Source organism: Megalops cyprinoides, chromosome 9 (genome assembly GCF_013368585.1).
Source record: "Megalops cyprinoides isolate fMegCyp1 chromosome 9, fMegCyp1.pri, whole genome shotgun sequence".
In the NCBI taxonomy this organism is placed as follows: Eukaryota; Metazoa; Chordata; class Actinopteri; order Elopiformes; family Megalopidae; genus Megalops; species Megalops cyprinoides.
The window spans coordinates 6,286,471-6,307,500 of NC_050591.1; the positions used below are offsets into that span (position 1 = coordinate 6,286,471).

General features: G+C 47.7%; 1 protein-coding gene across 1 annotated transcript; it reads left to right on the forward strand.

The window, feature by feature from the left end:
• The first annotated feature begins 1,756 nt into the window (after window positions 1-1,756).
• On the forward strand, window positions 1,757-16,124 carry mnta (MAX network transcriptional repressor a). The gene is made up of 6 exons (XM_036537583.1): window positions 1,757-1,990; window positions 6,425-6,983; window positions 7,325-7,360; window positions 7,936-8,047; window positions 12,787-12,979; window positions 13,939-16,124. The coding sequence occupies exons 1-6, from the start codon at window positions 1,918-1,920 to the stop codon at window positions 14,538-14,540; spliced, it is 1,575 nt and encodes a 524-aa protein (XP_036393476.1). The 5' UTR covers window positions 1,757-1,917; the 3' UTR covers window positions 14,541-16,124.
• The last annotated feature ends 4,906 nt before the right edge of the window (window positions 16,125-21,030 follow it).

The following is a 21,030-nucleotide window of genomic DNA, read 5'->3' on the forward strand; positions in this document are numbered from 1 at the left end:
GCCTAAAAATGCGCGAAAACCATTGAAGTTTAAGATCACGAACGATAAAACGAATGCAATTTTCCTGTTTAAAACCATGCCGATACTAAAAGACAACGCGGCAATGCAATCCTTTTTACATGAAGCCTTAGGGCGTTTTAAAAATGTTCACGTGAACGGGGACGATTTAAAGCCTGCTGTATATTTGCAATCATTTTTGGAGAATCTGTGAAATATACAAAAACCCAGTGGGTTAGGATTACGCGCAGCGACCTCCTCTATCACTATTAGTAGCGCTGTCAGACAAAAGTAGCGTGGTAGGGGGGTGGCTACATGGGGACGTTCATGTTTGATTGATGGCTTTTGACAAAGAGGCCGGTCTCCACATGCAAATGAGCTGCGCTAGTTTGCGTCCATGTGTACAGGCACCATGCCTTGTTGTTCTCTAAAACGATTGGCCGTCGGCATCGACATGGTTTTATCGCACGCAAGTATACCGCAGGAAACGGTTGCAGCAAAATCACGGCTCTAGGATTACCAAGCGTTCCACTTCTACTGTGAAACTCACTGTATTGCTGAATAAGATCTTACTTCGGTACCAGTGCGTTTTATTTAAAATGTAGTCCTTTTTGGGGTGCACATCAAAAGAGGAAATAAAACAAATTTAGACTAGGCTCGATACACTAGACTCTGTCTGCTGCCAAAACTGTCTTCTTCATTCTTCACTCAGAGTGGTCGATGCTGTGAATAGCAGTAACGCTGTTTTTATAATGACTTATACAGGTAATTCAACAACTTTCACGAGACCTCCTTTTCTGTTTGAACTGTGACCATTGTTGTGCCTATTGTATATGCACGCATTCAATAATTAAACATACAATGCCGCTGAAGGTGCAACTTATCGAACAATTTTAATTAATCAGTTGATTTGATTACATATCTTACCTAAAAAAAAATCATAGAAACACTTAAGCCATGATGTCGTGTAAAGATGTGTCTTGTCAACGAATCTACACGACTGCCATATTCTTGAGGGAAGCACGGAAAACACTGAGATAAAATTTACAAATATGTTTAATTATACTTTATATGATTAATTTAATAACTCTTAAAATACAGCCAGTCGTATGCCTTGCGTTGTGCTTAGCCTACATGATGTAAGTACGCGCTTGTGTTCTCAGCAGTGTTCTGCAGTGGCGCTTGTTCATTCGTGGTTAGTGGAGTCCTGGTTGAACAGCTTTTCATGTCACTTTATTGGGTGCTTTGGGTAAGTGGGTCTGGATAAGAGCGTCTGCTAAATGAAGATAATGTCACGTAAAAAGGGCAGGTGCACCAAAGCTAAAGGGGAGTGTGAAATATCATGCCTCTTCTTCCCTAAGCGTTAAATCTCTCGCCGAACAAAACGCCGATGTTTCTGTAAGTTTAATTTGAAAAGTTGAGTCCATTAGCGAAATATAAAGGGGTAGTGTGTATATTTTTGTTCGCGTTACACTAAAAAAAGGTGTGCTGTCTGCAGTGGCTAGTGCCGAAAATAATAATGTACAGTATTTGCTGGCTTTTTCATGGTCCATTTCTAACTTAACACTGTAAGTGGATGCCACGAGGGGGCATTCTTAGCCCTAGGATACAATCCGTTGCAAAACCCGGTCGGATGCCCTGCTCCGTATTTTACATGGGGTTGTAGTGTTTGGGAGGGACTCTAGTGTGTAGGCGGGCTTGAACCGTCTGCCTTTTACCGTGTTATGTTTTCTGTTCCTCTCGTCGCCATCTTGTTCTAACCCCTTCCCGTATGTCGAAGACTTCTAACAAGGGGACCCGGTTCCGTTTTCCTCCTTTCTGTAGACTGCAAAGAGGACCCCGTGAGACAGTAACAGGGGGATCGTACAGGATATATTAGCAGCAGTTACTTTTTAAACTGATTAATATTACGGACGAGAGATGAGCATCGAAACGCTTTTAGAAGCAGCGAAGTTTTTGGAATGGCAAGCCCTGCAACAACAGAAAACACGTGGTAAGGGGGGGCGCGGGGGGGGGCATGGGCCAGCGAAAGCTACTGGGAAACGAATTATCATTTACAGCCAGCTACCCTACAGGTTTCCTAGGATGATGACGCGATGTTACTATGACTGAGATCATACTAAGGGAAACAAAAATGTCATTTAAGGAAATATGTTAGCCAACGAAACAATTAGTTACATGCATACATTTACAATGATCTTATCAGATCACTTTTATAGTCTTTGGATTTAGGGTTCATCCACATAGAACTAAACGAGCCACAGTGATTTGTATGTCTGCGTTTTAGACGTGGATTAAAACAGTTTCGTATCCGTATCTTTTTGCTGAAGTCTATTTTTTTTGGACTGTGCGTTTTCAATTGGTTGTGTCTATAAATCTAAACCGCCGCAGTAGGGCACTCGTTACAAATGTATATCAGGAAGTAGCTCGCCACAACATTCCTCGGATCTAGTCGTATGTAGGCTTGTTTTGTGGGACTGTAAATGTGTAGAGTAACTGGTTACAGACGGACTGCTTTTTATCGTTACAGTCATATTCGGTTTGGTATGTTGTAGTTTATGCCTAGAAGTCGGAAATAATCTACTAAAATCGTTCTCCGAATTAAAATCTTGCATTTGACACTTTTCAGCAGATCCACGAGATAATATTGGTAACATTAGCTAGCTACGTTTTAAAGGGCGGCGGCAAGGCATGAGAGCAGTCAGTCTTCTTTACGTAATGAGCTGACACAGCCGGGCGCCCTGTGGTTTAAACCTGTTTGTCTTTCCTATAGTAAATCTTGCATATTGTCATGTCAGGAGTGGTAGGAAATGGCCAGATCTCGAAAGGCGATTGTTAAATGAATGAATTTCAGTACATTATGCCCCGTTCAAAACGGCACGTCGACCATACGTGCAAATCGCCACATATTTAAAGGGTTCGGTCACTTGTCTGCTGGTGACGTGTCAGGCTTTTGCCCTCCCCCTTAGCGAAGACCGCGTGCTCTAAAGCCCGCCCCTTTCGACCACGCGCTCGCTGGCCACGCCCACCAGACCCCGGGTGTTTGTCTGTAGCCGCGCTCACAGGCGCAGGTCACGGTGGGTGAGAAACTAGGACAGTCCCCCACCCCCACCGACTCTTTCGCTGTGTGCAGGAGTTACACAATGTACTGTGCTGCCTTTTAGATCCCGAGGTTTGTGGAAGAGCCTGCCTGCTGTTTTACCGCTCATATGAGGGGAGGTGAAAAAGACAAACAAGTGGTTTCACTGCAGACCTGGGTACAGTTAGTCAGATTCCACCTGACAGATGTGTTCCTGGTATTTGCTCTGATAAGTAATATTACCGAATACCCCTCCTCAAAGTCAAATCCCATCTTCTGTTGGAGTGTTAAAACTCTGACTTTAATGTGTGAATGTCTTAACTATGTCAACTCACGTTGTTGTGCAACTGCAGAAAGGGGGAGATGTGAGGAGGAGAATGTAATGTTTATTGGCTCCCTTTACCCGTCACCGTCACAAAAATGCACATTTCTGTTTAACACAGTGCCAGGCGCACAAAGCCGTGCCCCTTTGCTCTTGCAAATGAGGTCATGGTTAAACCCTTAGAGAGGGACTAATTCTCCCTCTGCTGCTAGCTCATGGGGTAAGCTACACTTTGTTTCACACATAAGTGGAATAATGTTTTTGTGGGTTAATGGGTTAATGATATTGTGGTACTTGGAAGATGATAATTTTATGAAATTCATATAGGAGGAATTTGGGTTTGTTTCAAGCGGGACAGGCCATCTAGGCAGTGATATGAGCTACAGAGGCTATAGTGTCTGTGATTGTGTGGAATTGTGGGTAAGCAAGCATGGTTCACTGGTTGTAGGCCGGGTTTCTGGAGCACTGATTTATGATCATCAGGTCTGGGAGGAAAGGGGGGGGGGTTTCCATGAACATTCTGTACTTCTCCAGGCACTGCAGAGCGTCCCATGAGATAAGATATCAGTGCAGTCGCGGTGAGATTGCTCCTCTGAGTGAGGGGGCCTTCAGGAGTCACACTGGGGTACTCCAGAAGGGGTCCATCTGGAGTGTGAAGCTCTCACACACGCCGCGCGCGCACCCCGGCCTCAGAGCGCCTCTGTGCTGAGGGAGGCTGTGCAGTCCCCCGAGAGACGGTCGTGGGGATCGGGGTGTGAAACGCCCGCTGCTCCGGTGACGTCCCGATGCCTCTGCGGAGCAGGGCTGGGGACCGCAAGCTGAAAACGCGGCGCGGGCTGAGCGCGCTGACACGGCGGGCAGCAGCTGTGTGGGTGCAGAGAGGAGCGTCTCACGCAGTGCGTCTCGCGCGGCGTAGCACCACTGTGCAGAAATAGGGAGAGCTTTATCCTTACTGATACGGAAAGCGCCACCCCTGTGTCTGCCTGTTTTTAACATTGCTGTTTCCATGGCAACTGGACCTCGCTATTTACAGACACGTGCACGATGCGCTACAGCGGGGAGTTAGGTTAGTGGGTCACTGGAGGACAGGGGCTCTGTCCCAGTCTGTGTTTTAGCTTGCTTGCCTGAAGGGCCTCCCCTCAAAATGGTGTCGGGTCACGTCAGGGGAGACCGTCTAAATCCGCAAAAGGAACTTTCGCTTGACCTCAGCTGCTTGCTTCGAGCGAGGGTACAAATCTGTACCCTTCACGTTTGGTGTGGCATCCTAGCATCCCTTCCCCTCAGGGTCCAGGGTGTGCATTTGCATAGACCTCTTTCTGCGTATTTTACGATACTTCCATTTAACTGCAGAGACGCCAAAAAGCTCCCTGCTCACAAAAAAATGACCACAGGCAGTCATAAAAATGGTCATACTGGGTCGGATGATTCATTTTAATTAGAAGGGAACAAAAACTGTCACAAACAACTTTGCATTTACATGTGTTCATTTGGCAGACACTCATGTACAGAGCAACTTATAACAACTCTGGCTGGATTTCAAGGCACAAACTCTGAACTCTGAACTCTGTACCATTCTTCACATTTTTTCACATTTTATGCCAATGACTAACCTTTTTGTCAATAAATCCAGATTTACAAGTGACAACCCTTCACTATGATGTAGTAAACCCATTGACCTCAGTTTCCAAATTGTGCTTGCAAATAGTGGGAAAGATCAGCGTGGGAGAGGTCATGATTTTATGAAAACGTTTAGTATGAAAATCCACTTTCAGACTCGTATTTAGTGTTTTTCATCATTGTTTGCAATGCATGATGAATCTGAAGAGGTTTGAAGACATCACCACTGGCATTTTTAAGGTTTCGTTAACTGTCACAGGTACTTTTATGAGCAGCTGTTTTGTTACAAGCCATGGTGATTGAATGGTGAAAACACTGTCTCAGATAGCACCCTGTGCATTCATCCTGTAAGTGTTTGTTTGACCTTCTGTCAAGGATGGATGTATTCACTCACACTCCCCGCTCACTTGTAGATTGGTATTCAGCCATTGTGTTGACTCTGATGTCACTGTTGGCCACTTTTATTGTGATGTGACTGTAGGAGACTCGTTTTCTTTTTTTTTTTTTTTTTTTTTTTTTTTAATCGGGGGTTGTACAGTAGAATACAGAAAGATAATTTAACCAAAAAAGAACAAGAAATTTTAACAAAATCAAAACACAAATAAACAATAAAGATAGCCAGAGGACACAACTATACAGAAATACACAAGGTTCACAGCGTATGAAAGTTGCTCAGAATTTGAATGCATTTTCTGGATATGCTGTTTTTAAGTCTTTGAACTGAGGTGAAATACATTTAAAAGTCTTCTGTAAATATAATTTATAATGGTTTCCTGTTAGTGAATTTCATTTTATGAATACAGAATTTTGCTAGATGAATAATTTAATGTATTGATCAGAGTAATGAAACTGAATATCATGATCATAGATAGTTACACTTTTGCTATTTTTTGTTTTGTTCATACCACTTTCTATATCACGGTATAGAAATCTAATATAAATACAGCTGTAAAACAGATGTTCAGTAGACTCAACATCAAAATTATGAAAAGCACAGCTTTTCAGGAGAAATTTTGAAACCAAATAGTTTTATGGGTAACATTGATGAATGATTTTGAAAAAGACTTCTCTTACGTTGTTTGTGAGAATATATTTATACGGAAGTGACCAAACATTACGCAGGGTAATACTGGAGTTAGATCTTCAACAGAAAGTAGCAGTAGGTGTTTACTGTGATGTCACTGTGGGAGACTGTTTACTGTGATGTCACTGTGGGAGACCATTTTCTGTGATGTCACTGTAGGAGACCGTTTACTGTGATGTCACTGTGGGAGACCGTTTACTGTGATGTCACTGTAGGAGACCGTTTACTGTGATGTCACTGTGGGAGACCGTTTACTGTGATGTCACTGTGGGAGACCGTGTACTGTGGTGTCATTGACTGATTGGTTTCTTTCATTTTCCCACAGAGGAGGATGAACTGAAGGAGAAATTGTGCCTCAGTCAGCAGGTGGAACAGAAGCGGGCAGAAGTCACCTCGTATGCGCAGACAGTACGGATCAATCATGTGACCTGGGGGGAGAAGTCCTGTCCAGAACCCCGCCCCACTGCGGTCCTGCCCCCAGCCCTCCCGTCTGCAGTACCCATCACAGTTATACCCATTCCTTTGGTGTCAGCCAGCCCCAAAGCCAGACCCCCTGCCCCTCCCACAACCCTGCTCCCACCCATACCCCCCCACCTCAGCCCCCCCAGTAAGGACACCCACTCCCCACCATCAGCCCCCCCACAGCACCAGCATCTTCTGCTGGCCTCTCAGGTAAAGGTGGAACCCACATCTCCACCTCAGAATGTTAACCCCAAACAGCAGCAGCCTTACCCTTCCATGGCCCCTGCTCCTGCCCCCGCTACCACCCTTGCTCCCCCAGCTCCCCAGCATGGCCTTCTTCCACAGCCCATGCCCCTGCAGGCTCCGCCCAGCCTGGCCCTCCGGCCTGGCGCTATAGAGGACGCCAAAAAGAGGCCAGGGGGGTGAGTGAACTTTGACCTCTGCTCACATATGTAACTTTGCTGGAATTCAGAAGAGTTCTACTCAGGAACTGGAATAGGACAAATGTCTGCTGCTGTCCTCAGGTGTAGTGTCTGTGCGTAAATATGTCATCTTAACAGTACAGTCATTTAGTTTAAATATTCAGTGTATTGTGTATTCATGTATATTCTGTTGCTAGAAAGGAGGAGGGCAGTAACCTTCTTCTCTGTGTCATGCGGAAGCGGAGACATGCTCTGACCAGACAGAGGAGAGTTTGGCTTTTGATTTAGTAGCTTCTCATCTCATCTTCATACCCTTATGGTACAATTCATTGTGCTTGCAGGACAAGAGAGGTTCACAACAAGTTGGAAAAAAACAGGTAAGCCTCTCTCTCTGTTGCTTTCACTGCTTCAGTGTTTGAAGGTGACTTTAAAAGTGCTTAGTTCTAGATGCGTACACATTAGAACATCAACTCGCATTTTACCGACCGACCAGAACACCAGACTTGCATATTATTAGATTTGCTCACCGCTGTCCGTCTGCCCTAGTTCCTCTAAGAGTTTTTCCTTTTGCACAGGAGATCCTAAATATTCTTTAAAATCGCTACTCACCACTTCCTCAACCACACTCTGATGAATTCCATCAATAAGAAGGGATTCTGTCAGAGAAGTAACAGATTATCATTATTCTTGTTTATAGATATGTGAGATTAGTGAAACCATCACCTTTAGTGATTTGGAGGTTCAGACGAAAAAGGAGACCGCTCTTGACGGGCGGCCTATGGCATGCTGAGTGAGTTGGAAAAGGACATTTTCTTTGTTATGTGAGCGCACAGACAGGAAGTGAGGTAGAGAAACAGGAAGTGAGGCGGTGTGACGCTGTAACGTAGCGGCGCATGTCAAGTGGTCCTGTCCCAGCTGTAGAGGCAGGACTTAGCTGTGTCTCCTCTCTCAGACGAGCACACCTGAAGGAGTGCTTCGAAACCCTGAAGAAGAACATCCCCACGGTGGAGGAGAAGAAGACGTCCAACCTAAGCGTTCTGCGGAGCGCCCTGCGCTACATCCAGGTGAGCTCACCTGCTCGTCCCCTTCCCAGCATGCCCTGGTTCTTTTTATTTCCACATTTCAAAATAACACCTGTTTTAGTACCTCAAAGTACATTAAAAAGCACAATAGCGTAGTGTGGATGCCTCACACACGTTGGTGAGAGGTGTTTGTTTGTAAGAGTTGTGTGAGGGGTGTGTGTAGGTGGAAAGTGTGTGTAGGTTGGAGGTTTGCTGTGTTGAGATGACTATCCTAGCCAGAATATTTCTCAAATATAACCATCCTCTCTGTGACTTGTTTCCTAAGATTTACAGAAATAGATACTGGAATGTGAGAGATGATTCCATAATTTGGAATTGGTTTGAAAAGTAGGGAAAAGGTATTCATTACAGAGGGACAGCATATGTAGTGATAGTGTAGATTCAGCGTAGAGACTGTGACTACAGGGCCAGGGTGAGCACAGGCGGCTGCGTTGCAAAGGGTTATTGGTGACCTAATTTGACACGAGTGCGCTCTAAGAAGGCTTGATCTTGTTTTGTTCCGCCTGGGGCTCTGGTCCCGGAGGGCTGTGATCCCGTGAGATATGGGGTTGGGGGGAAAGTAGGGTAGATCGGGGGGGGGGGGGGGGGGGGGGGGGGGGGGGGGGGGGGGGGGGCTCATGTCACATGATCCCGCCTCACCCCCCTCACGTGGTCCGGCCGTTAGGATGGACCATGAGGTCTGCGTGTCACGTTCAGCTGATTGGCTGGCCTCTGACCTCACCCTCCGCTGGTGGCCTAAGAGCGTGATTATTTTCCTCTGCAGTAACATGGTAACATGGTAATGTTCGTTGGTGAACAATTAGAATAGAACATTTATTTCGACGCTGTTTCAGTTAAGGAAGGAATGTAATAGATGCTGTGGAGTTTTTAATATGAAGAGTTTGAATGCATTGGGGTTGGAGTGTTCATGGGAAGAGGACTGAGAGTGTGAGAGTGTGTAGGGGAAGGGGGGTGACAGTGTGTAGGGGAAGGCGAGTGAGAGTGTAGGAGTGTGTCGGGGAAGGCGAGTGGTGTGTGGGGAATTTTGGTCTCAGCATGGGAAGCTGTGGCACGTGTCCCGACATGACACACTCCCACCCAGCATGCACTGCTTCCCTTGCGCTCTGGTGCAGAATGAAGCTGTGAGCAGTAGGCAGCGCAGTAAGGGGATTTGAAAGGATTACTTTTAGTTTCATTCATCTTTCTAATAGTGGCTTATAGGGCCATCTGTATCCTTCCCTAGGTGGAACCTCCTGCCTGGTTACGCCCGATTCTGCCCATTGCACCCATATGGCGTGCAATATTCACGGCTAGCCAGAGCCCTGAAACTGTCAGTCACTTAAGATCTACTGAAACATGTTTACAGAGTTGTGAAGGACTGAAATTGCGTTTTTTTGCGCTATGCTATCACCATTACATTACATTACATTACATTACATGCATTTAGCACACGCTCTTATCCAGAGCGACTTCCTTCGCAATAGAACATGAGTATATCCATTCAGTTTAAACAAGCAACAGTGTCAGACCAGGCTAACAACACTCCCACAACAGTGAGTGTGACATAACACAAGCCCTATTCGAGCACTATTCAAGTCACCATCAATGTCTCTGTTTCGGAAATGAGCATTATAATTTGAAAGTATTGGGTTTGTGGGGATCAATGTAATATTTAGCAGATATCTTCTTTACAGACATTCTTATCCAGAGTGCATTACACAGTTTACACTTCTGCCGTAATTAATTTATAGGGTATTTACTGAAACAGAACTCAGTAACTTACCCATTTACACAGCTAGGTGTTTACTGAAGCTCCTCAGATTCAGTGCTTTACCCATTTACACAGCAGTTTGGTTGTGGCTCACGCAGCAATATAGACCCACCTGGACCCTGGTATTTGAAGGCGAAATGTCAGGTTACAAGAACAGGTCCTCAACCCAAGCTTTGTGCTGCTGCCTGCAGTGTTATTTATTCATGTATTTTTAATGTATGATTCAATTTATGCACTTATTTGTTAATGTTACATGAGATGTTGTTTGTATGTAGGCCTAACTAGTTGTAAAACTGGAGATTATGGTACGTGGTTATTAGTGAGGTTGCAGTTAGTCTGATAAGGTTGTTGCCATGGCTGCACCCCCCCTACTCCTGCAGTCTCTGTCCATGTGAGTACTGAGCACATGGCTATTCCAAGCAGCCTAAGGCACAAAGCTTAACATAACAGGGCAGGGGAAAGACCTCTTCACAAACAAACACTGCGAAAGCTTCTTTTTTAGCACTGAAATAGCAGCTCTGTTCGTGGGCTGTACCTGGTGCTGTGGTGTAGTGAGCCGTGTTGTAGGCTGTGGAACACTCTCATCCTGCATTCACACATTGCCATGACATGTCCTGCTTTCCTCTACAAAGAGGGGAGTCCAGTCGTACTTTGTACCGTTACACATTGCACCTGTGTTGATTTTCTGTCTAATTAAAATGAAGATGCTTGTCAGCCTTCATTTTTCAGGAGGTCTCTTTTTAGGAGATGAGGTTCGGTGTGTTAGAGCGGGTGATGGGGTGCGGTGTGTCAGTGGGAGATGAGGTGCGGTGTGTTACCAGGAGATGAGGAGCGGTGTGTTAGCGGGGGATGAGGTGCGGTGTGTTATTAGGAGATGAGGTGCGGTGTGTTAGGGGAGATGAGGTGCGGTGTATTAGGGGAAACGAGGTGCGGTGTGTTAGGGGAGATGAGGTGCGGTGTGTTAGGGGAGATGAGGTGCGGTGTGTTAGGGGAGATGAGGTGCGGTGTGTTAGGGGAGATGAGGTGCGGTGTGTTATTAGGAGATGAGGTTCGGTGTGATAGCGGGAGATGAGGTGCGGTGTGTTATTAGGAGATGAGGTTCGGTGTGATAGCGGGAGATGAGGTTCGGTGTGTTAGCGGGAGATGAGGTTCGGTGTGTTAGCGGGAGATGAGGTTCGGTGTGATAGCGGGAGATGAGGTGCGGTGTGTTAGCGGGAGATGAGGTTCGGTGTGATAGCGGGAGATGAGGTTCGGTGTGTTAGCGGGAGATGAGGTTCGGTGTGTTAGCGGGAGATGAGGTTCGGTGTGATAGCGGGAGATGAGGTGCGGTGTGATAGCGGGAGATGAGGTTCGGTGTGATAGCGGGAGATGAGGTTCGGTGTGATAGCGGGAGATGAGGTTCGGTGTGTTAGCGGGAGATGAGGTTCGGTGTGTTAGCGGGAGATGAGGTTTGGTGTGTTAGGGGAGACGAGGTGCGGTGTGTTAGGGGAGGCGAGGTGCGGTGTGTTAGGGGAGACGAGGTGCGGTGTGTTTGGGCAGATGAGGAGCGGAGCGTTAGCAGGAGATGCAGTGTTATTTTTGCAGCTGTGCCTGAGCTAGGTGGAGGGGTGGGACTGTCAGATTCTGACAGGTGCTCCACCCGCTGGCCTGATTCCCTCTCCATCCTGTCTGTGGAACTGGAGCTGCTTGCAGTAAAGGATCACAGATGCGGGATGTATTCTTTTCATGCTGCACCTGGAGATGCAGTTTCTTAGGCTGAAGGTGAAAGAACACAGCAGCTGGTTTTCTGTAGAAGAAGTGTTAAGCGTGTTAAGGTGGGCTACTGACTGAGCCCTGTGCAGCGTGTTCAGGTGGGCTCTGCACTGAGCACTGTGCAGCGCGTTAAGGTGGGCTCTTGACTGAGCCCTGTGCAGTGCGTTAAGGTGGCTCCTGACTGAGCCCTGAGCAGCGCGTTAAGGTGGGCTCCTGACGGAGCCCTGAGCAGCGCGTTAAGGTGGGCTCCTGACTGAGCCCTGTGCAGCGCGTTAAGGTGGGCTCCTGACGGAGCCCTGAGCAGCGCGTTAAGGTGGGCTCCTGACTGAGCCCTGTGCAGTGCGTTAAGCTGGGCTCTGCACTGAGCACTGTGCAGCGCGTTCAGGTGAGCTCCTGAACACTCTGCTTTCTGTAGGAGAGCAGTGGTGCTCAAGGTTGCTGATCATTGTCTCTTTCACACAGACGCGCAGGTTAACAGTCGGAGCACCGTGTCCTTACAAATCAAATCTAATCACCTCTGTGTTGTAGCACCCTATCAGCTTGCTGCGTCCTGCTCCTCATCCTTGACGTTTCCTAGGAAACCGTGGTGGTTTTCAACTGTTGTCTTGACAACATCCAAGGACTCAAGCATCTCATTTGCTGAGACAAAGGGACCGAGTGTGCGCTGGCTGTATGAAGGATTGATCAAACCCGGAGCTGCAGAGAGAGGCAGAGGTGCACAGAGGCAGTGAGGCAGTGAGAGGGACAGGCTGTTTCAGACTCTGATTTCTCTCTCTGCACACAGGCTCTCAATCTCTTACACTCTGTAGCCCTCCTGTTCCTGGCCTCCTCCACTTGCCGTTCCTGTGTCAGCTGACTGACAAGAGAAAGTGGGTCATCCCCTCTTTTCTTTCCCTCACTATCCCTCCCTCTGTGTGCCTCTCATGCCCTCTTTGATATGTCTGCCTCTCTCTCTCTCTCTCTCTTTCTTTCTCTTTCTCTTTCTCTCTTTCTCTTTCTCTTTCTCTTTGTCATACTTGGCCAGTCCTGGGTGTTTGTTAGGTGCAGAAATTGTGGTGGGTTGAAATACCTCCCCTCGCTCACACACATGCACACAGAGTTCTCGGAGGGTCTGTGTTGTGGGTTTACAGGGCGTTGTGGGGTGAGTGTGCTGCAGGTGTACGTAAGGTGTACGTAAGGTGTACGTAAGGTGCGCTGAGCTCTCCCGTGTGTCCCGCAGACGCTGAAGCGGAAGGAGAAGGAGTACGAGCACGAGATGGAGCGGCTGGCGCGGGAGAAGATCGCCACGCAGCAGCGGCTGGCGGAGCTCAGGAAGGAGCTGAGCCAGTGCCTGGACGTGCTGGAGATCGAGCGCGTGCTGAGACTGACCGTGCAGCCCGAGGACGACCAGGCCTCTACCTCCACCGCCTCCGGTGCCTGCCCTGCTGCCTCTCACACAGTCTCACAGGCGCACACACAGCCACACGCACACACAGTCTCACAGGCGCACACACAGCCACACACACACACAGTCTCACAGGCGCACACACAGCCACACACACACACAGTCTCACAGGCGCACACACAACCACACACACACAGTCTCACAGACACACACACAACCACACACACACACAGTCTCACAGGCACACACACAACCACACGCACACACAGTCTCACAGACACATACACAACCACACACACACACACACACACACACAGTCTCACAGGCTCACACACATCCACACACACACACAGTCTCACAGGCACAAACACACATACACTCTCACAGACACACACACAACCACACACACACACACACACACACATACACTCTCACAGACGCACACACAACCACACACACACATGCACACGCACATACACTCTTACAGACAGACACACATACACACACGCGCACACACACACATACACTCTCACATACACTCTCACAGACGCACACACAACCACACACACACATACATGCACACGCACACGCACACACTATCCAACACATAAGCACAACACACATGCACGCACACACGCTCACTAACGCATACACACACACACCAGTACACATACACACACTAACACACACACACACACACACACACACACGCTTACATGTGCAGAATATGCAGCCCTTGGTGATCATAACAGCATCATCACTGCAGTTTATAGCACTGCTGTTCTCAGCAGGAACCTTGTTACCCATTTACTCAGATCCCAGCGGGACTGATCCGCTTTATGCAACACTGTTTGTTCCATGTGACTTTATTTTCAAAGCGCTGCTCATGAAGTTTGAATGAGGTTGTGAGTGGGAGAGTGCCGTTGTGCTGCGCTTTCTGCTGAGAGAGTGAGGCAGTGGGAGCTGACCTGTTCCTGTTCCTCCCAGAGGGTGAAGACAACGCCGAGGAGGACGCGGAAGAGGAGGGCCGGCAGCCTCTGTCCAGCACCCCGCCCAAAGTGCCTCAACTGCAGCCTGAGCCCGGCAAGCCCGCCCCCGTCCCCGCCCCCGCCCAGCCGAGCCCCGCCCCCCCGCCGGCCATCGTGCCCGCCCCCGTGGCGGCCCCTGGGGGCCAGCCCGGCGTCATCGCGCACGCCGCCTCCCACGCCTCCGTCATCCAGGCCGTCAGCCACGTCATCCAGGCGGGCTCCAAGCACGTGGCGCACATCGCGCCCTCGCCCTCCGCCCCCGTGCAGCTGGCGCCCCAGCCCATCGGCCACATCACCGTGCACCCGGTGGCGCACCTGGGCCAGCCGCTGCCCGGCCTCTACCCGCAGCCCGTCGCCGTGTCCGTCTCCCAGCCCGCCGTCGTCAGCCACATCGCCCACACGCTCAGCCACGCCCAGGTCGGCGGCCCCGCCCCCGGCCCGGGGGCCGCTGTGGGGGCCCAGGTGGTGGCGCACCCCCAGCTCGTGGGTCAGACGGTTCTCAACCCGGTCACCATGGTGACCATGCCCTCCTTCCCGGTGAGCACGCTCAAGCTGGCCTGAGGAGGGGGGCGGAGCTTAATCTGGGACTGAGAGATGATTGGCCCCTCGCACGCAGCTGGGCACAGAGTGACAGCACCACTGACCAACCAAAAAAGTCAAAAACTCAACAAGGACTGAAGGGTTTAAACTGTAAAGAGCAACTCAGAACATTCCAAAAAACTCATTATTATTTTACCTTTTAGTTGATGCAGAACATATATATATTTAATGAAAAAAAAAAACAGACTGTTGTGTTTGAGTCTTTGGTGGAGTGTGCTGTGGAAGCAGCTGTATGCTGTCTGGAGTGAGGGGATGGAGCGACACACTGTTCCACCAGGGAGCTCAGCACTGAGAATCAGTCTAAAGCCACAGCGCAGGCAGGTGCAGGGGCAAAGTGCGATCCTACAAGCAGCAGCTGAATGGGGATTTGATGTCACGTGTTGCGTGTGTTGATGTCACACGCTTTCTCGATGACACTTGAGTTTTTTGCAATTTTCAGGTGACTGGCTTTTGGGGACTACATGGGGAATAGATCCAGACAGTTAGCCTTTTGGCAGTAAGATTCTCACCCCTCCCACTGAGCCAGTTGCTGCTGTTGCATGTGTGACTCTTGAGCATGATTGTTCTGTCAGGGCTTAGCACTTAAAACATAGAAACTGCACATTATAAGCCAGCTTTGTCTGTAAGCAGAGCTGTGATGTGGAACAGTCTGTCTGTTTCTTCCTCTTTGCTGATATGAGTCAGAGCAGTCACACAGCCTGAATCTCATCTCTACTGTAATGAAGCTCTTCTGTACTATGTGCTTGACTGCCCTCTGCTGCCTGGAGGGTGGTACTGCACAAGCTGCATTCATCACTGTCTTAAGGGACTCGCAGTAGTGCTAGTCCCTTTGAGCTTTACATCAGTTCACCACTAGAGGGCACTGATCAGCCGAGGACTTGAAACAGTCTGAGAGGTGTGTAAAGGGTCGGTCAAGATCTTTAGAGGGGGGCAGTCATGTCCGGGGGGAGGGGGGATTGGGTCAAAGCAGTGGGCCATCCACGCCCATCCTTTCTTCAGAGATTCTGCGTTCTCAGATTGTCCATTGCTCATACAACACTGTGCCTCTGTGGAGAATACCATTTAAGAAAGGGTTTGCAGCGCAGTTTCTCACACAGGTTCTCATTTTTAACAGCAGCTCCTTTGTGTGGTTTATTTGTGAAATGTTACGTCCAGCTGGTCCACCTTTTCTGTGTGTGTTCTCTTTTTTTCTGTTAGGGTACATGTGCTTGTCTCTGGTGCGTGCTAATTGCAGGGCTTTGGGAGGGCTCAGAGGCCACTGCCTTCGTTGTGTATAAATGTGGTGGGAGTTGCGGTGAGCTTCTGTGGCCACATGGGGGCAGTGCATCTCATGGGTAACACTACTGAACAGCCTCCCCTCCAACCCCTCATCCATTTGCATTATGGCTACCTGTGCGCGGGTTACTGTCAGGTTTGGAATCATGGAATCATGCTCACGTGTTCCTGTAAACGCATGAGGCCAACCTCATCAATGATCTTTCACAATCACTCCAAATCAGCAGTTTACACATTTCCACAGGACTCGTTACAACTGGCAGGAAAACACAAAACAATGTGTGTCCGCCTGCACGTGCGGGCGTCTGCGCGCGCATGTGTGTCTGTGTGTGTGAGAGAGGGTGCGTAAGCGCTTGTAATAAGACAAGCGTCATTTTTAATTTTTAAATCATAATATGAAATCATATGTTTGTGCACATATACATGCATGTATATGTACACATTTGAATGCTGATTTGTGTATTTTAAGATGTGACTGTTGCTTGTCTTTGCATGTAGATTCAGATGATTTTTCTGTTAAAGTTTGATCTTTTTTGGGGACCATGTACAGTACTGTATATTGTGCTGGCAGCCTTACAGACCTCTTTCCACATGGATATTATATATTTAAAATTGTGCATTTTCCCTATGGAGAAAGATACACTGCCTGGGCATTTTAGGCTGCAGTTAGATCTATATGTCCAAATGTTAAAGAAATGGAAAAAAAGAAAAATGAAAAAATACAGAAAATTCTTAATAAATCCTTTATAAAACATTTACATAAATGGCTGGAGTCTTGATTTATCCGATACTCTGTGTGCGTTTGTGTGTATGGGTCCTTGTCCCGTTCCTCTCCAGACTTCCTGCTTCATCACACTGCTCTTCCCACAAGGCTACTCTGCTCTGCCTGCTGCCAGCCTTCCAGGCCTCTCAGCACTCTCTGCAGTCTGCTGACATCCTACACATCTCAGCATGCACATGGCTGACCACTCGCCCCCCCAGACTCTGCCCCCTCTCCCCCTTACTGCAGTCACCTCCACCTGCCCTTCTGCCAGGCAGCTCCTCCCTGGTCACTTACTCCCCGATTACTGGCTGTGTCTCTAGTGAATTTAAGCAGGTGCGAGTCCTACCCCTTCTTAAAAAGCTAACCACTTACCCCTCTGCAGTCTTGAACTAGTATCTCCTTCCATTCCTGTCTAAAACCCTTGAACTTATCTTCCACCCTAAACAATCTCTCCTTTGATAACACAATGGTGTCTGCATCCAAGACTGCAAAGAATGTTGGTATATTACTTGATAAATATAGCATCAATTACCCAGATTCTTTATTCACAATGTCTGTGAACTCCAGCTCATTGTCCAGGTGCTTGTACTGCCCTGGCTGGACTGCTGCAGTTCTCTCATTGCCAAAACCATAACTAGCTAAAATACTTGCTTGCCGTGCCCCTCCCTTCACTGGTTACCAGTTGTGGACAGAATAAAATACAAATCTCTGGTCTGAGCCTATGGAGCAGCAAGAGGAGCTGAACCTGGTTCTCTTCAGTCCATTATCAAACTTCACACTCCTGCCAGACCACTCCGCTCCGCAACGTGTGGTCACCCTTGGAGACCAACAGTCAGAGAACTGCTGAATCACTGACTATCCTCCGCCACAGACTGAAAACGTATTTGTTCAAACCACATCTTGGTTCTACTAACACCAAAGTCCTCAGACTTCCTCTTGCGCCTACTATGGCACTGAGCAGAAGTCGACTTGTTTTGTAATGACTCCCATCGGGCTGTGAGACCTATGACTTAGCATCAGCTCTGCTCTTAGCCTAACCTTCTTGTATGCACTTTTGTGAGTTGCTCTGCATAAAAGCATCTGCTAAATGGCTAAACATAAATGTAAGTGATTTCCAGTGAGACAAATGACAACAAATTTATTTTTCCATTTCATTTAATATTTACCGTGTACAATATACTGTTACCTTTTTACCTCTATGTATTTATAAATTTATTTATTACATGGACATTTAATAAATGCACTTATGACAACCATGAAAAGGGAATAATGTTTAAAACACGCTCCTGCTCTACCCCACCCTCTCGTTCCTCTCTACACGTGGCTGTATCTGGAGAGAGAGACCCCAATCTAAAACTATTCTCTCTTTAAAAAAAAACCATGGCTATATTTCCCACTTTTTGATATGTATTTTAACGTAAAATAATGTCAAATAACCATTTCCTGTGACCCTTTCATTCTATTACTAAACACGTTTTCAAGGATCAATTTCTAAATAATCTCCACATTAAATATTACATTGAAATACTTTATCATTTACTAAATTAGTCTATAAAAAGCAGAAGTCTGTAATCAGTTAGAAAGTGGTAAATAAGTCCTCAGTCCACATCTCAGAGAAGCAGACATACTGCAGGGATGACCTCATTCTACCCCTAGAACTGAAGTGGACCATTGTGCAGGTGTGTGAGTCTATGGCTGTATGGTTGGGTTTGGACCTGCAATCTGTGGATGTGGAAGGTTTGTGTAGATGTGGAAGGTTTGTGTGGATGTGGGAGGGTTGTGTGGATGTGGAGGGGTTGTGTGGATGTGGAGGGGTTGTGTTGATGTGGAATGGTTGTGTGGATGTGGAAGGGTTGTGTTACGTGGAATGTTTGTGTGGATGTGAAAGGGTTGTGTGGATGTTGTGTGGATGTGGAAGGGCTGTGTTGTGAGGAAGGGTTGTGTGGATGTGGAAGGACTGTGTAGATGTGGAACGGTCATGTGGATGTGGAAGGGTTGTGTTGTGTGGAATGTTTGTGTGGATGTGGAAGGGTTGTGTGGATGTGGAGGGGTTGTGTGGATGTTGTGTGGATGTGGAAGGGTTGTGTGGATGTGGGAAGGGTTGTGTGGATGTGGGAAGGGTTGTGTGGATGTGGAAGGGTTGTGTGGATGTGGAGGGGTTGTGTGGATGTTGTGTGGATGTGGAAGGGTTGTGTAGATGTGGAAGGGTTGCATGGATGTGGAAGGGTTGTGTGGTGGGGATGTGGAAGGGTTGTGTAGATGTGGAAGCGTTGCATGGATGTGGAAGGGTTGTGTAGTGTGGATGTGGAAGGGTTGTGTAGATGTGCAGGACTCTGACAGGAGGGTGTTCAGTTGGAGGGTGTTCAGTTGGGACTGTGTAGAGCTTCTGCACATCACTGAAACTCAACAAACGCCACCAAAGCAAGAAATTAGGAAGCGGGAACCGGAAGGCTTCCTTTCCATTCCGTCAAATGACTTGCATTTAGCCCTTTAAATAAAAACATATGAATAATGATAGGGAGGTATAGTACTGTGATGAAAAGCAAAGAAACAAAGAAAAGAACATAACATCAATGTCTTCATACAGTGTAAGAAAATGTTCACACATAAATTTTCACCTTTTAGAAAAAGAAAAATCAAATCACTATGGATCTCTTCACCTGCTGAGCTCTTTAAAAGATCTGATGAGGGTAAGCAGTGTCTAGCGCAGTGGGAAAGATGCCTCTGCTTTCACACTATCACTCAGGTACACCTCACACCTCACCTATCATCAGCAGAGAGCCAACGGCGGAAGCACAGGGTTAGGGTATTACATACGCAGCATGCCTGCAGGACCGCTGGCCTCTGCCCCAGGGGGTGGGACCACTGCACTCCTGTAAGAGGAGTCTGCCTCTGCCGTGCTGTGTGAGCGGAAGACCAAAAGGCCCTTTCACATGACACATGTCACAAGTCACGCGTCAGGTTACAGAGGCTGCTTTGGCCAGGCTGAGATCTTGGAGAGGAGCGCGTCCGAGGTCTTCATTCGGCGGAGCGCAACACCTCCGACACATGGGGCAACCGTACGAGGCAAGAACTACTCTAGAGGTCAAAGTTCATCTCAGGTCGTCTCTTTTCTGAACAGTTTGTTTTCTGATGCTTTTCCGAAGATGAGACTCGTGGAAGTGCAGGAAGCGGGGGGGAGGGGTTAGGTGGGGCAGCAGGGAGGGGCAGCTGGGGGGGCTGCCATGTGTCAGGACAGTCAGGACAGGAGAGACCTCCGACCCTGGGGAGGTCAATATGCCTCTTTCTGCGTGTGCATCTGTTCCTGGATCTTCTGCAGCATCTCCTGCATTCGTCGCAACTGCAAAAAAGAGGAGCCAGATTACCATAGGCCCATACGAACATCAATCATGCTACCGACCAATCACAGGCTGGTGCAGAATCAATCAGTGTATGGATTTACTCTCCCTCTAGATACGCCAATCAATATTGATCAGTGGAACCTTTTGAGAGCCAGAACGCTGCCTACGATATAAATGAATCAAGGACTGATTATGCCTTGATTCACCATGATTGCTTCCAATGTACAGTAAACTGCATGCTATTCATGACACAGGATATAGAACAAGGTAAGTGAGAATCTGTGCCCCTTCATATCTGTATTTCTACTTCCCTCTATGACCAGAATTATATACACTGAACAAATAGAGGTGGACAAAGTGGCAGGACAGATCATTGCTCCATTTGTGCTCTGTTGGCCTAAACCCCTGAGTGTCTGAGGCCACTTTCACACTCAGGTCCTTTGACTGTTTGATTCAGAAGTGCAGTTTGATTTGCTTTGAGCTACAGTACATGTGAAAGGCTGACAGTGATGTCATCACACCAAGACATTATTTAAAACTGCTGAACCAAGACTACATGGGAGGGGGGGGGGTGGGGAGAGGCGGTCTTGGATGACCAGTCAAATATGAATGGTGTCCAAAATGAATGCACTACGCTCCATTTCTACTGAAGTTCAAAGGAAGAGCACCACAGCAAGGTGACTGTTCACATTGCACAGATTTTCCACTAAACGTCCACTAGAGGTCAACGGCAAGCCAACCAAGGGCGAGTGAAGTAGGTGCAGAATTCTGCATGTGTACCTGCACGAGGACTAAATAAATTCAGTTTGCAAATTGTTTCAGAGTTGATTGTTTTTTGAAGTTAATGCAGAAGTGCACTGTTCTTTGGTGCAAAAGTGCATTGTTAAGCTGGTCTTTGTGTGAAAGTGTGTGATAACACTGGTCTTGGCGTGAAAGTGCATGGTTAAACTGGTATTGGTGTGAAATCGGATTGAAATGCTGGTCTTGGTGTGAATGCATTCCAAGAACACATTGTGCATAGTAGCCTTTGGTCAAGCTGTACTCTCAGTAGGTTTAATTGGGCTGTTATGTG

Coding starts and splice junctions, on each gene's coding strand:
- mnta (XM_036537583.1), top strand. CDS start 1,918: ATGAGCATCGAAACGCTTTTAGAAGCAGCGAAGTTTTTGGAATGGCAA. Junction 6,984..7,324: donor GCCAAAAAGAGGCCAGGGGG/GTGAGTGAACTT, acceptor TTGTGCTTGCAG/GACAAGAGAGGTTCACAACA. Junction 12,980..13,938: donor CTCTACCTCCACCGCCTCCG/GTGCCTGCCCTG, acceptor TGTTCCTCCCAG/AGGGTGAAGACAACGCCGAG.